Raw genomic sequence first — 13,396 nt, forward strand, 5'->3', positions numbered from 1 at the left:
CCCCCCCCCCCCGCCCCCACACTCCCACCACATTCCTCTTCAGCGCAAAGGACCCTTTTTCTATATTGATGAAGGAACAAGGTCGTGGCCCCGGGACCTGCGACGCTGACACACATCCAAGCACAGGCTCATGCTGCCTTTGATCATGTGTCTCTTTTTCCTGGTCCTGCGAGCCCATGGCTTGTCTCTTCCTGCTTAGGGACGGCTGCATTGCATTACCCTATTCTGTTGTGTCTGTTGGGTATAGTTTGATTGGACTTTGTTATTTTGAATGAACAGATGAATCTCAAATTAGCCTCTCTGCACAATCAGCGTTCTTGGTGATTCATGTTAAGAGTCAACACTCTACATACAACAGGGAGATCATCAGATTTTGGCATCTTGCTGGGTGAGCACGTTTGAGGAGAAGGAAACAACCCAAACTTGTTACATTTTAGATGCAAAAAATCTTTGGCAATTCTAAATTGGAGTAATGAAGAAGTTAGACCAAACTCTACCTTTGTAAAAATTAACAACCACCTTCTTGTGGCAAAAGACACAAAGGTTATAGCAAGTCCAGTGTAGTATGAAGTTCTCTGCCAGCTAAGGGAATCTGCTTTATAAAAGTTTAGTTTCCTTTTTAAAAAATTCTACTTGTAATATTTACGTGATTTTTAAAGATTTGCTTCTTTTAAATGATACTTAAATAGTTCTGGATAGACAAGTAAATATTTAGATTTAATATCATAAGAACTAAGGGCGTTAAGTTGATTATGACATAACAACGTGGTTAATCAAAAACCATGTTTTTAATGCATCGTCCACACAGACCCAAAAGCCCTTTAAATCACTGTATACATGTAGCCACAAAAACTCCACCTAAATCCTTTTGGATGATCCAATGTATTTGTTCAAAAACCTTCCCACCAGAGACTCTAGGGCCTGTCTAAAATGCTATATTCTCTTATTCATTTGAAAAAATCTCACTTCAAAATAATTTATGAAATTCATTCCACCTTTGCAGTACAAAGGAGAAAATCCTCCACCACTGGAAAGTGCTACAGCAAAGAGCATACCAGTGGTCAGACAAGTTATGAATGCTAAAAATAACTGGTATAAAGTCTTTGAAAGTCAAGACATTCTGTTAAAGACAAACCATGAATATATTCTAAACAAACATTTGAATGTGATATCTCAACCACATAATCACCTACGTCTGTGTGCAGTGACATGCATTAACATGATTTCTAGAGAGAAAAGCAAAGAAATCCTCCTAAAGGATACCTATATTTCCAACCTTCTCTAACTTTAAAAGATCTGAGCCCTTGCCATTACAAGATTATGAATATATTTCCTAAGAGGGAGAGGAAAAAGTAGAAAGCTGGAGATCAGAGAAAGAAAAAGTATACCATCTTTGCTATCAAAACATTATTAAATTCATTCCTTTGACATTTTGACAGTAATTGCACTGAGAGGGATTGGATTTTGTTAAAATGACTTTAAAAGGGTTGTTGAGAATTTCCTGCAGGAGAGACCATGTGCAGCGCCCCGCTTCCAGTTGATTTTCTTTTGTTGCCCTTGCAATGCTGAGAAGCTCGGTGCTCATCGTATTTTTGACAGCACGAAACCCTTCAAAAAACACCCCGAGTCCCACAGAAAGCTCTGCTGCTTACAGTCCCCTTGTTCTATTTTCTGCTGTGACCTGCAGAGTCAGAGTCAGTAATCCAAGCTGATTCATTTGTGAGGTTTCTGTCTTTGTCATTTTAATCAACAAAGACAGTCGAGCACACTTACGACCATCATTTTCCTAATAATGGCAGAGCGATGACACCACAGGCTACACAAGGGTTTTGTCGGAAAGAGCCAAAAATAGTGTTATTCACTTAAAATTCCTGAATGTGCTCTTCCTTGCTGATCTAAACCCAAAGAGTTCTAAAGAAGCGTGATCTCATGGCCACGCATGTGACTAAAAATATGTATGTGAAGAGGTTCTCTCACTTCAGTGAGGAGAAGATGATTGGCCTGAATGGTGCCCAATGGCTCTGGGGAAGCCCTGGACAACGTGACCTCCCGACGGTGTCCCTGGGTTCACACACAACAGGGCAGAGCATCCCATGGTGCCAATCCCGTTAGTAAGGAGACAGCCCTCTCCACCTTGAAAGGGTTGGAATTGTATTAAATAAAGGTCTGGAGCTGCTTTCTTCACACATCAGAAAATAAATCGCTTTCCAACAGATAAAATGCACCATTAGATCCTAAATTTAAATATATATGTGTGTGTTTCCTCAAAAGGTTAAACAGGGAGTTGCCATATGACCCACTAATTCCACTCTTAAGAGTGGAATTCTCCAAAGGATGTAAAAATATATGTTCACACAAAAACTTGTATACCAACGTTCATAGCAGCATTATTCATAATAGCCGAAAAGTGGAAGCAACCCAAATGTCCATTGACTGATGGATGGATCAACAAAATGTGCTTATCCATACAATGGAATATTACTCAGCCATAAAAAGAAGGTACTAATACACTGTATAACATGGATAACTCTGAAAAACACTATGCTAAATGAAAAAAGCCAGTCACCAAAGACTGTAAATTGTATGATTTTATTTATATGAAATGTCCCGAATAGGCAAATCCATAGAGAAAGAAAGCAGATTAGTAGTTGCCAGGGGCTTGCAAAAGGGGGGACTTGGGAGTGACTGCTAATGGGAACAGGGTTTGTTTTGGTGGTAATAAAAATACTCTAAAGCTATAGAGTGGTGATGTGGTTGAATAACTCTGTGAATATACTAAAAACCACTGGGTTGTACACTTTTTCTTTAAATAAGCTGCATCACAGTTTTATTTTATTTTATTTATTTATTTATTTTAGCAGCTAGCTAGTACAGGGATGGAACACTGGACCTTGGTGTTTTCAACACCACACTCCAACCAACTGAGCTAACCAGCCAGCCCTGCATTGTACACTTTTAAATGGTGAAACTTTATGGTATGTAAATTATATCTAATTAAAAAAATGTTTAACCGTATGTGTGCACACACCTATTTTAAACCCTGATCTTGATTTTTTAAATGAGAACCAATTAAACATGATTAATTTTTCCCAACAACCTAGAATAATTGCATTGATTATAATTCCACAAAGGAAGAACCACATATTCACTGGTGAAGCCAACACTTTCTTGGGAGGAAAAGAGGACACTTTCATTTTTTAATTTAATTTTATTTTTTTCATACAGTACTAAAAGTAGGCACCCTTCACCAAAGGCAACATTGCTAAGAAAGCTATTTTCATTCACTTTCTTTGTGGGGCCCCTCCCCAGGAGAGCACAGGCTGGTAAAAACAAGTTTGATTTTCACAACTATTTGGAAGGTTGATTTGACTTATGGGAAACACCCCTTGATTTCAAGCGCAAGTTCACAGTTCGAATGGTGATTCAATTCAGTTAAATCAAATGGCTATTCAGCAGCTAGCATGTGTGAAGCAAATGCAATGAAAGCACCTTCCCTGGCAGTAGTTGAAAATAATCCCATGCCATGTAACACTGGTTCTTCTTTCAGGCACCTGAGCAATGGACCTCATGTGTTTGCAAATAAGAATAAGGCAGCAGCTAACACTGACATGGTGCTTACCATATACCAGACACCAGTCCAAGCTCTTTCCATATATTAACTCACTGACTCTTACACCAACCAAGGGAGAGGTTGTCATTATTACTCCCATTTTACAGATGAAGAGGCCAAGGATCAGAGAGGTTAAGTGACTTACCTAAGATCACACAACTATTGAAGGGCAGAGCCAGGATGTAAGCCCAGGCACACTGGCTTCATATTCCACTCTTTGAACTCCCTTACTGGCAATAACCCAACTCACAAAACAATACCATGGAACAAGATATAGGGGAATTGTAGAACAGTCTGCAATTACTCAGCCTTGCTTGGAGTGTGCTGAAGCACAGGGTCAGCGATCATCAGCCCGGCGTGGCCCTTACCTGTGGACCACCCCAGCCCGGTGCAGGTGCTCTACTGCGGAGATGAGCTGCCTGATGTATCTGCGGGCCTCGGGCTCCTCCAGCCGCTTCTTCTCATATATCTTGTGCATCAGGTTGCCCCCTGGGCACAGCTCCATAACCAGGTAGTAGCTATTTTCCGTCTCTAAGATATCGAGGAGCTGTGTGATGTTGGGGTGGCGAATCATCTGCTGGATCTGCCCCTCTCGCCGCAGGTTTTTGGTGACATAGGTGTCCTTTTTGGCTCTCTTCTTATCAATGACTTTTATGGCTACCTAAGGAGAAACCAAGAGCATGGCTGTTATCAGACACATTGCAGGCAAAGGTTATTCCTCGACTACTCACAAGAACCCTAGGAAAATACATAGCTACTTCTTTGCAGCAGGAGAAACACCTTATTTAAAATACCATCGAAGAAAAAAAAATGTAACATTTGGAAAAATCAAAAAATTCAATTATTAAGGAAGAGACTGGAATTTACTTATTAAGCAAACTTGAATAGCTGTCTAGAAGTTTCAGTGAAGGGTTACTGTCAAACTTGTCTCTCCAAAGGACAGGGCGGGGGTGATACCAATTTCTCCTGAGCAAAGGGCTCTCCCACTCCCTCTCAGGACTCATCACCATCCCCTCCAGGTCTGGTCCACCACACCTCCACTTCTGGAACAGCTAAGTCCATCCCCACCTTCAGTTCTCAGGCATGAGTAGGGCTCTGGAGGATGCACTACTCGAGGATAAAGCACCCCTGGCCTCACCTGTCCTTTCTCTGCCCTGCACAGGTCTTCGGCCAGGCTGTCTCTGCCTCCAATGGGCACCTCTTTCCCTGGCTGAATTACCTGGCAAGGGAACTCTTGGCCTCGCTGTCAGGGCCCAGCCTCTGTTGCTGCTGCCCCAGGGTCCCACTCAGCCCCCACAGCAAGCTCCTCCTGAGCCATTTCCCCACAATCAACTTGTCATAAATAGTAGGGTGGGAGGGAGGGTGTTAAGAGAGGGAAGGAGAAGAGTTGGACGTTGGACGGGAAGGAAAGATTGTCTTTCTACCCAAATCTGCACCCAACCCCAGTTCTCCCCTTTCCTTTGGGGGAAGTAACCTCTCCACTCTCCAGGCCCTAAGACACACCTCTGTTTTTGCCCCATTCTTTCTTATATCTTCATTCCTCTCTCTAATGTTTCTAGCAATAACACGAGGCCGGTGCCTTCTGCCCACGGCCTCCCCTCCTTTCCTTCCTCTCTGTTCCCAAGCCACCAGTCTTGTTCATTCAGAACCTCACCTCCCTCACTCCCCCAGGACACGCATTCTGTCACTCTCCAAGTACTCCTGCCCCCCCCCTTCAACCACTCAGATCAACCCCCCCCCCACGTCCTGCAGAGGCTAACTCAAATGCCACCTTCCTTCTATAGAGATTCCCCTAAACCCTCTTGCCCTAAGTGCCTTACACAACTAGCGTCTGCAGTAAGATTTAATGCACTCACTGCTTAACCAGGGACCACTCTCCCTTCATGGCGCACAGTAATTGATAAGCAGGAAGTGACCAATAGGAAACTAACCAATGGAATCATCAAAGCAATAGCTATCAGCAGCTTAATCTATTATTTCTCCCTGGAGAACAGAGTCTCATCTTAATAGGGAAGTTCAAACCCATAACCCAAAAATATGAGTAGCAAAGGCACAATCAGCCAAGGGGACCAGACAAGCTGGGGGAGCCTCTGCCCACACGTGCCTCACCACGGCGGCCTGACCATCCCAAGTCAGCTGAGACTGAGGCTCCCAGCCCACAGAAGCTAAAGTTATACACTGGCTGTGGCTGGGCCCCAACTAGTTCCAGAGATGCTAGACTAAAAGCTTTAAAAACTCTTCTTATTCCTGACCCCCCTGAAATTATATATACATATATGTATGTATACACATATATATCGCCATTCTCTTGGGGAGATGGGGAGAAAAAGAGATGCTGAAAAGTACAGTTAGGTTCTGTCTTTGCTTGACTCTGTGTTGCAATGTTTTAAAAATTACACCCTTTGGCAACGAAATCTTAAAAGTACTATGAATAAACAACAGTCTAAAAGCCCGGCAGTAATACAATCTGCCTTTTTAACACAGCACATAATTATTGTTAGGATAATTTATTTACCTCTTTAATTGCCTGTACTAGGTTGAATAATACTCACCCAAAGATATTAAGTCCTTATCCCTGGATCGTGTAAATGTGACTTTATCTGGGAAAAGGGTCTTTGCAAATGTTACTAAGTGAAGGATTTTCAGATGAGATTAGCCTGGATTATCTGGGTGGGCCCTAAATGTAATATCCTCGTAAGTGTCCTTATAAAATAGAGGCGGAGGGAACTTTTGCACAAATACACAGAGGAAAAGGCCATGGGAATAAGGAGGCAGAGACTGGAATGATGCAGCCATAAGCCAAGGGATACCTAGAGCCACCAAAGCCTGGAAGAGGCCAGGACGGATCCTCCCCTAGAGCCTCCAGAGGGAGCACAGCCCTGCCCATACTCTGATTTTAGACCTCTGGCCTCCAGAACTGTGGGAGAATCAATTTGTTACTTTAAGCCACCAACCTTGTGACTTGTAATAGCAACTGTGGGAGACTAATATCTCCTCTGAAAAAAAAGAAAGGAATCTATCTGATGCTGCTCCTCAGGAAAACGTTCTCAGGCATCGTGAGACCCTCCTGGCGGTCGGGAAAATACCACCACCGTTTGCCTACAGCCTCTCTCTGCTCCTCACTTTCCCTCTTTGTTGCAGTCTAGGGGCTTCTGACGAGTCCTAATTGACCTGCACCTCTCCTGCTCCCGCCATGTCCACGTGTGACCCGCAGGGAGCAGAGTTACCGCTAGCTCCCTCCCAGGCCCCACTCCCAGCCTATGCCAGTTGTTTGTACCTCCAAGATCTCTACCACAGCAAAATCCCGTGAAACACCAGTAACTGGTTAGCAAAAGTCTTCAATGAGGACCTCTCTGAATGAAAAGCAGAGTGCAGGTGGCTCCTTCCACGAGGTAGGACACAAATATACGATTATCACAATCCTAACAATCAGTGCCTAGTTCCAATACACCAGGTCCTGCTTAAGGTGGTTTTTCCTGTACTTTCCCACTTCTGGGCAGGTGCAGCATTTCTAAACACTTCTCCCAACTTCTCTCCCTTCTTGCTCTTCCTCCAGCCCATCATCCTCCCTTCCTCAAAGGTGAAAGGGCATTTCAATGATGTGATGCAAGGCGCTAGGGCAACATCCCAATGGAATCCACTCCAGCCCTGGCCTTGGGTGGTCTTCCCGAGGCATTTTGTGAAGTGGATCCAGTGTGGTGGGCTGGAAAATGCCTCATCCCAAAGAAAGGCCACATCCTAACCCCGGGAACCTGTAAATTTTATCTAATTTGGAGAAAGCGTCTGTGCAGACAGGATGAAGTTAAGAGTCTTGAGATAGGGAGATTGTCCTGGATTAAGTGGGTGAGCCATCATGCTATCAGAAACGTCCTTAAAAGAGGGAGAAGATCAGATAGAAACACACACAGAGGAAAAGACAACGTGAAGAAGGAGACACTGATGTGACCACAGACCCAGGAATGCCAGTAGCCACCAGAGTCGAAAGACGCAAAGTCCGGATCTCACCTAGAGTTTCCAAAGGGAGGGCCGTCGCCCTGCCAACACCATGATTTGGACCCAGTGAAATTGATTTCAGATGTCTAGCCTCCAGACTGTGAGAGAATAATTTTTTGTTGTTTTAAGCCACCAAGTTGTTGCTAATTTGTTACAGCAGGTCTGGGAAACCAACACACCAGCTGTGTGCTCCACGATCATTTGATATCTTGGTTCCCAACTTCTACTGGTTGAGAGTCCCTCTGTGAAAACCCTGAATGCTGAATCTACCTCACCTGGGAGAAGGTTTCCTACTAAGTTCCCTCTCCTTTCCCAAACACCAGCTCACCACCAGCTTGTTTTTATTCACCCCCTAAACTTCCAGGCTCTGCATTGATAACACTGAAAATGAAACGCTATTCCTGATTGCACAAAATTGTTTAATCAACTTCATCTACAACAACTGAAATGGGAAATAATAAATGGGAAATTAAGGAATAGTCAATCAATGATCACCGAAGGGAGGCATCTAATTTAATTGGACAGTAATCAGAGATTTGCAGGCAAAACAGACCTACCACTGATTCTACCGGGGTAAAGCCCAGTGCAGTGATGGGTCTCTAGCTGAAAAATAAACTGCTTTATTCAGGAGAGTTTTACAGAGTAAAATTAAATCTGCTATCAAACGGTGGTAAAATAAGCCAGTTTAGTGTGTTCCAGACAACGAGAGATGACACCAGTGCCTGTTACCACCGCTGTAGACTGCTGATTCACTTGAGAACAATACCCTCGCCAATGCCGTCTGGGGACTCCCAATCTGGTCCAGGGTGTGTGTGTGTGTGTGGAGGTGGGGCTGTCAGGGGAGTATCCAAGCCTGGATGTCGTCCTGAACACATAGAGAAAAAACATTTTCTGTAAAATGGTTTTCAGTAAAACCAAGACTCCAGCTCTTCAACAGATTCAAGCTGCAAAATCCCCCAAAATTTTACAAAGGAATCCATTTCAAAGATTGCCCCCATATTTCTGACAAGATAAGTAGCAAAGTCTTGCTGTGGTAAAAAATTAGTAGAGGGAGAATGGCACAGCTCCAATATATGACAGCTGAAAGAGATTATTCATCAACTTCTTTCATTATCTAAGAAATAGCATTTCTCACAATATGGCAATTCCACCCTCACCCCCCAACCACCAAAAAAAAAAAAAAGCCAATGATGGATAAAATCAGCAAACCAATTTTTAAATAAATAGCTAAGCTCATAAGAAAGAAACAGAAATGCCCCAAAGCCAAAAAAAAAAGTAGAACTAAAATCTCCACCAGCAGCTGCAGGAATGGAGAAATAGAAGACACTGGAGAGTGAGGAAACCTTCAGGAAGGAAAAGAATAGGTGGGAGAGTCTGCCCTGCATGGACGGGTGTGCTGCTCTCTCCAACACAGGAGAGGATGGGGAGTGGACCCTCGTGTATCCCAATCCATCAAGAGAGAGGACATTTGCTAACCACCAAGGAAGTCAAGCTCAATGGCTTTTATTATGTATTAGGAGAGGAAATTCAATGTAAAATTTTACTTAGAATAACGGATGCATAAAAATATCCAGGCATAGTAATGTACACAGTAATGGTACACACTTCCATAAACCAACTGGTCCCTGAGATAATGTACGTAAAGCTCTTAGTGCAACATCTGGCACATAGTAAGTGCTCCTTAAATTGTTGCTGTTATTATTACCATTTTACTTTCAATGAATCAACCTGTAGAGAGGGTGAAAAACCTTTAAGCTCAGTTCAGCTAAGGAAAAAAGAAATGACCCACAGTTTTAGCATAATAAAAAAGAAGCCTGCACCACATTGCAGTGTTTTGAACTCTCTGGAATAGAGTTGCTTTTAAATCCCAAGGCAGTGGTTTCCTATCAGTTTAGTCTCTCATCTTCTTTAAATATTGACTTAGTTGAGACTGTCTACACAGGATCAGAGTTAACGGGATTTAAAATTCATCCCTTCATCCTGGATCACCCTTCACTGCCTTTAAAATTCATTACTCTGAAACACATCAAGAATTGTTGATGTTTCCAATCTACAAAATGAAAAGTCAGATGTAAAATTAATCTTCCATAGGAATGAAAGGAAGAAAAAAATTTGTCAAAGAGATTCCTCTTTAATATCACAAAATCATACATACATGTTTTACACATTATACAGTGTATGCTGTACTTTAGAAAGTTCATAGTCTTCCCTTAATCAAAGCACTTTTACACTATAATGTTTTAAATAATCAAAATGCACAGGGAATGGGAGGCCCTGATTGACTGACTTTTCTTTTCACATGGAAATTAACCAAAAAAGAGCTTTCTTTAATACCACATGCTAAACTCAAATGAATCTTTCCTTCCTCAATAAACATTTATTAAGCACCTAAAACATATTTGTAGGGGATAATGCAGATCCTTTGTGGTGGTTCAAAATTACCATCTGGGCTGGCCCGGTGGCGCACTGCTACAGTGCGCCGCTTGGGAGCGCAGCGGCGCTCCCGCCGAGGGTTCGGATCCCACATACAGACCAGCAGCTCACTGGCTGAGCGAGGTGCAGGCGCAACACCGAGGGTTGCGATCCCGTTGCCGGTCCCGGTCTGGTACGGGCGCGACACTGAGGGTTGCGATCCGTTGCCGGTCACGAAAAAAAGACAAAAAGGACAAAAAAAAAAATTACCATCTGTTATAGACTGAATAGTGTCCCCCCAAAATGCGTATATTGAAGCCCTAACCCCCAAAGTTACTGTATTTGGAGATAGAGCCTTTAAAGAGGTGATTAAGGTTAAATGAGATCATAAGCGTGGAACCCTGTATTAGTCTGTTTCTGTTGCTTATAGCAAAATACATGGAACTGGGTGATTTATAAAGAAAATGAAATTTATGGCTTACAGTTTCTGAGGCTAGAAAGTCCAAAGTCCATCTGGTGGTGGCAACAGTGACCCACGGACCTCACATTGCAAGGTGGTAGAAGCAGAGAGAACAGAGAGAGACAGTTCCTCATACACTGTCCTTTTAAAGCCCTCAGAACCATGCCCCTGACCACCATTTTTAATCCATTCACTACTACACGGTCCTACAATCCACTCACTTCTTCAAGGCTCCACCTTTCAATTACCATAATAGTATTTCCCACCTTCTTAACAGTCACGGTGGGAGCTAAGTTTCTACTACATAAAACATGGGGGACACAATTCAAGCTTCAGTGAGTTTTGGCAGGGGACATAATTCAATCCACTACAGACCCTAATCCAATAGAACTGGTGTCCATGTAAGAGGAGGAAGAGACACCAGAGATCTCTCTCTCTCTCCTAACATGCAAAGAAAAGGCCACATGAGGACACAGCAAGAAGGCAGCTGTCTGCAAGCCAAGGAGAGAGGTCCCAGGAGAAACTAACCCTGATAGCACCTTGATCTCAGACTTCCAGCCTCCAGAAGTGTGAGAAAATAAATTTCTATTGTTTAAGCCACCCAGTCTATGGTATTTTGTTATGGCAGCCCAAGCAGATGAATAGACCCTCTGAGCATCCCTCAGTATGGGATTTCCTGCAGAAGAGTGAAAATGTAAGAAGAAAGGGCTAGCGTTCATTCACCCAGGGCTGAGGTCAGATCCCACAGTACCTCTCCTGATCTCACCCTGTGCTATCGTTTGAATATGGTTTGTCCCCACCAAAACTCATGTTGAGGCTTCATCCCAATGTGACAATATAGGGTTAAAATGGATTAATCGCTTTCTCTGGAGAATGGGTTAGTTCTCATGGGAATGGATTAATTCCCTTCAGAACAGGTTGTTATAAAGCGAAGGTTCCTCTGCTGCTCTGACTCTTGGCACCTGCCCACTCGCCTTTCTGGTTCCCACCATGTTTGACACAGCATGAGCCGCTTACCAGAAGCCAAATGGACGCCTGCTCCATGTTCTTGGACTTTCCAGCCACCAGAATTGTGAGCCAAATAAATCTCTTTTCTTTATAAGTTACCCAGCCTCAGATATTGTTGTAGCAACACTAAGTGGACTAAGACACCCTGCTTTCCACATTCTGGCAGTTCTTCAGGGGGTATCACAGCAGAGCAGAGGGGCACGTGGGCCTCAAAGCTGGGCCATGACTTCAAACCCTGTCTCTGCCACTTGGCAGCTTAGACCTCTCTAAGCCTTAGTTTCCTCACTTGTTTAAAAAATGAAAGGGGTTGGGCCGGCCCAGTGGCGCACTGGATAGTGCGCCGCTTGGGAAGCGCGGCGGCGCTCCCGTCCGAGGGTTCGGATCCCACGTATAGACCGGTTCCCGCTCACTGGTTGAGCGAGGCACAGGAGCAGCACCGAGGCTTGCGATCCCGTTGCCGGTCCCCGGTCCGGTACGGGGGCAACACTGAGGGTTGCGATCCGTTGCCGGACACGGAAAAAAGACAAAAGACAAAAAAATAAATAAATAAAAAATGAAAGGGGGATAAAAGTGCCTACCTCATAGGGATGTTGGAGAAGTAAGTGAGAAACCCCATAAAGGGCATTTAGCACCAAGAGCAATCAGAGTCCTGAACAAGTGGTAGTCATTAGGATTTTCATGTTTCATGCAAGAGGGGTAGGTAGAAACAGTATACAGGAAGCTCTTGCCACCCAACTCCCATCCCCACTGTTCCCTGAAACTGCCCTCACCAGGGTCCCCTGGTGCCCTCCTGACTGCCCAGTCCAGGAAGCCACTCTCCCCTCACCCCTCACCACACTTGCCCTCCCAGGTACTGCCCCTCCTTGAGGTCCTAGCCCAGGCTCTTCTCTCCTCACGTGAGGGATGTACGTGTCCACCTCCTCCACTTCCAAGACTCCATGACTGTCCACCTGCTGATGAGCGCCAACACCAGACCTGTTCACACCTTTGTCCTGAGCCCTGGAGTGCCTATGGCCATCTCCACCTGGATGTTCTGTGGGTCCCTCAAACACGTCACCTCCCCCTGCTCCCCTCTGAGGATCCCCTGCTCAGCCTACAGCACCACCATCCACAGGTGGCCCCACTGTGCGTCCTTGACTCCTCCCCCCCCCAATTAATCATCAGGGTCTGTCACCTCTGTCTACTAAAATCTCCCAGCCCCTCCCCTCCCTCTCTGCTGTAGCTGTACCACCATCCCTCTGCCTGGGCTAGGCCTCCCTGCTAATCTCTCTGCCTCCTGTCTCCGGCCCCTACCCACTCCTGCCTGGAATTCCCTCCCACACATGGTTCTTGGATGGGCTCCCGCTCTTTCCAGCTCCCACTCCTCTCTCCAGTATCAGGTTACAGTTTGCCTCCCCACCAGATGACTGGGGTCACCCTGCACCTCCGTGACTGTCACATCCATCATCACGTGCTCAGCTGTTTGCAGCACTCTCCGGTGTACTTTACAAGAAGGCAGGGATTGTGTCTGGCCTCCCAGCACCTAGCACAGGGCTTGGCTCATTGAGAACAAGGGAGGGAGGGAATGAATGAATGAATGAATGAATGAATGAATGAATGAATGAATGAATGGAAAATCTTACCAGTCCATGGCAGGGAGTCAGTACAAGTTCTTGGTCATCTCTACTACTGCCTTGGGTAAGTCCAACTACTTGGGCCCACAGGTAGACCAAAGCCTTCCTTTCGACAATTAAAATTATAAAGTGCTCATGCCATCTTCAGATAATGGTTTCAGCTTGTGCGTGATTGTGATGCAGAAAGTTCACAGACCTCTCTTTAAGAAATGTCACCTCAGAGAGGCTTCCCTGACCAGCCTGATTATAACAGCACTCACACCCTCCTTCTCCCACCTCAGCACTTATGATTCCCTTACG

At 44.6% G+C, this 13,396-nt stretch overlaps 1 protein-coding gene across 1 annotated transcript in view; it reads right to left on the reverse strand.

Annotated features, from left to right (window-relative positions):
- Positions 1 to 13,396, reverse strand: part of HUNK (hormonally up-regulated Neu-associated kinase) — a 97,724-nt gene that overhangs the window by 53,339 nt on the left and 30,989 nt on the right. Inside the window, exon 4 of the mRNA XM_008589172.1 lies at positions 3,979 to 4,271. Within this exon, the coding sequence (XP_008587394.1) occupies positions 3,979 to 4,271 (293 nt within the window). The remainder of the gene's footprint in view (positions 1 to 3,978; positions 4,272 to 13,396) is intronic.

The sequence above is a fragment of the Galeopterus variegatus genome, unplaced genomic scaffold (assembly GCF_000696425.1).
Source record: "Galeopterus variegatus unplaced genomic scaffold, G_variegatus-3.0.2 Scaffold5276, whole genome shotgun sequence".
Taxonomy (NCBI): Eukaryota; Metazoa; Chordata; class Mammalia; order Dermoptera; family Cynocephalidae; genus Galeopterus; species Galeopterus variegatus.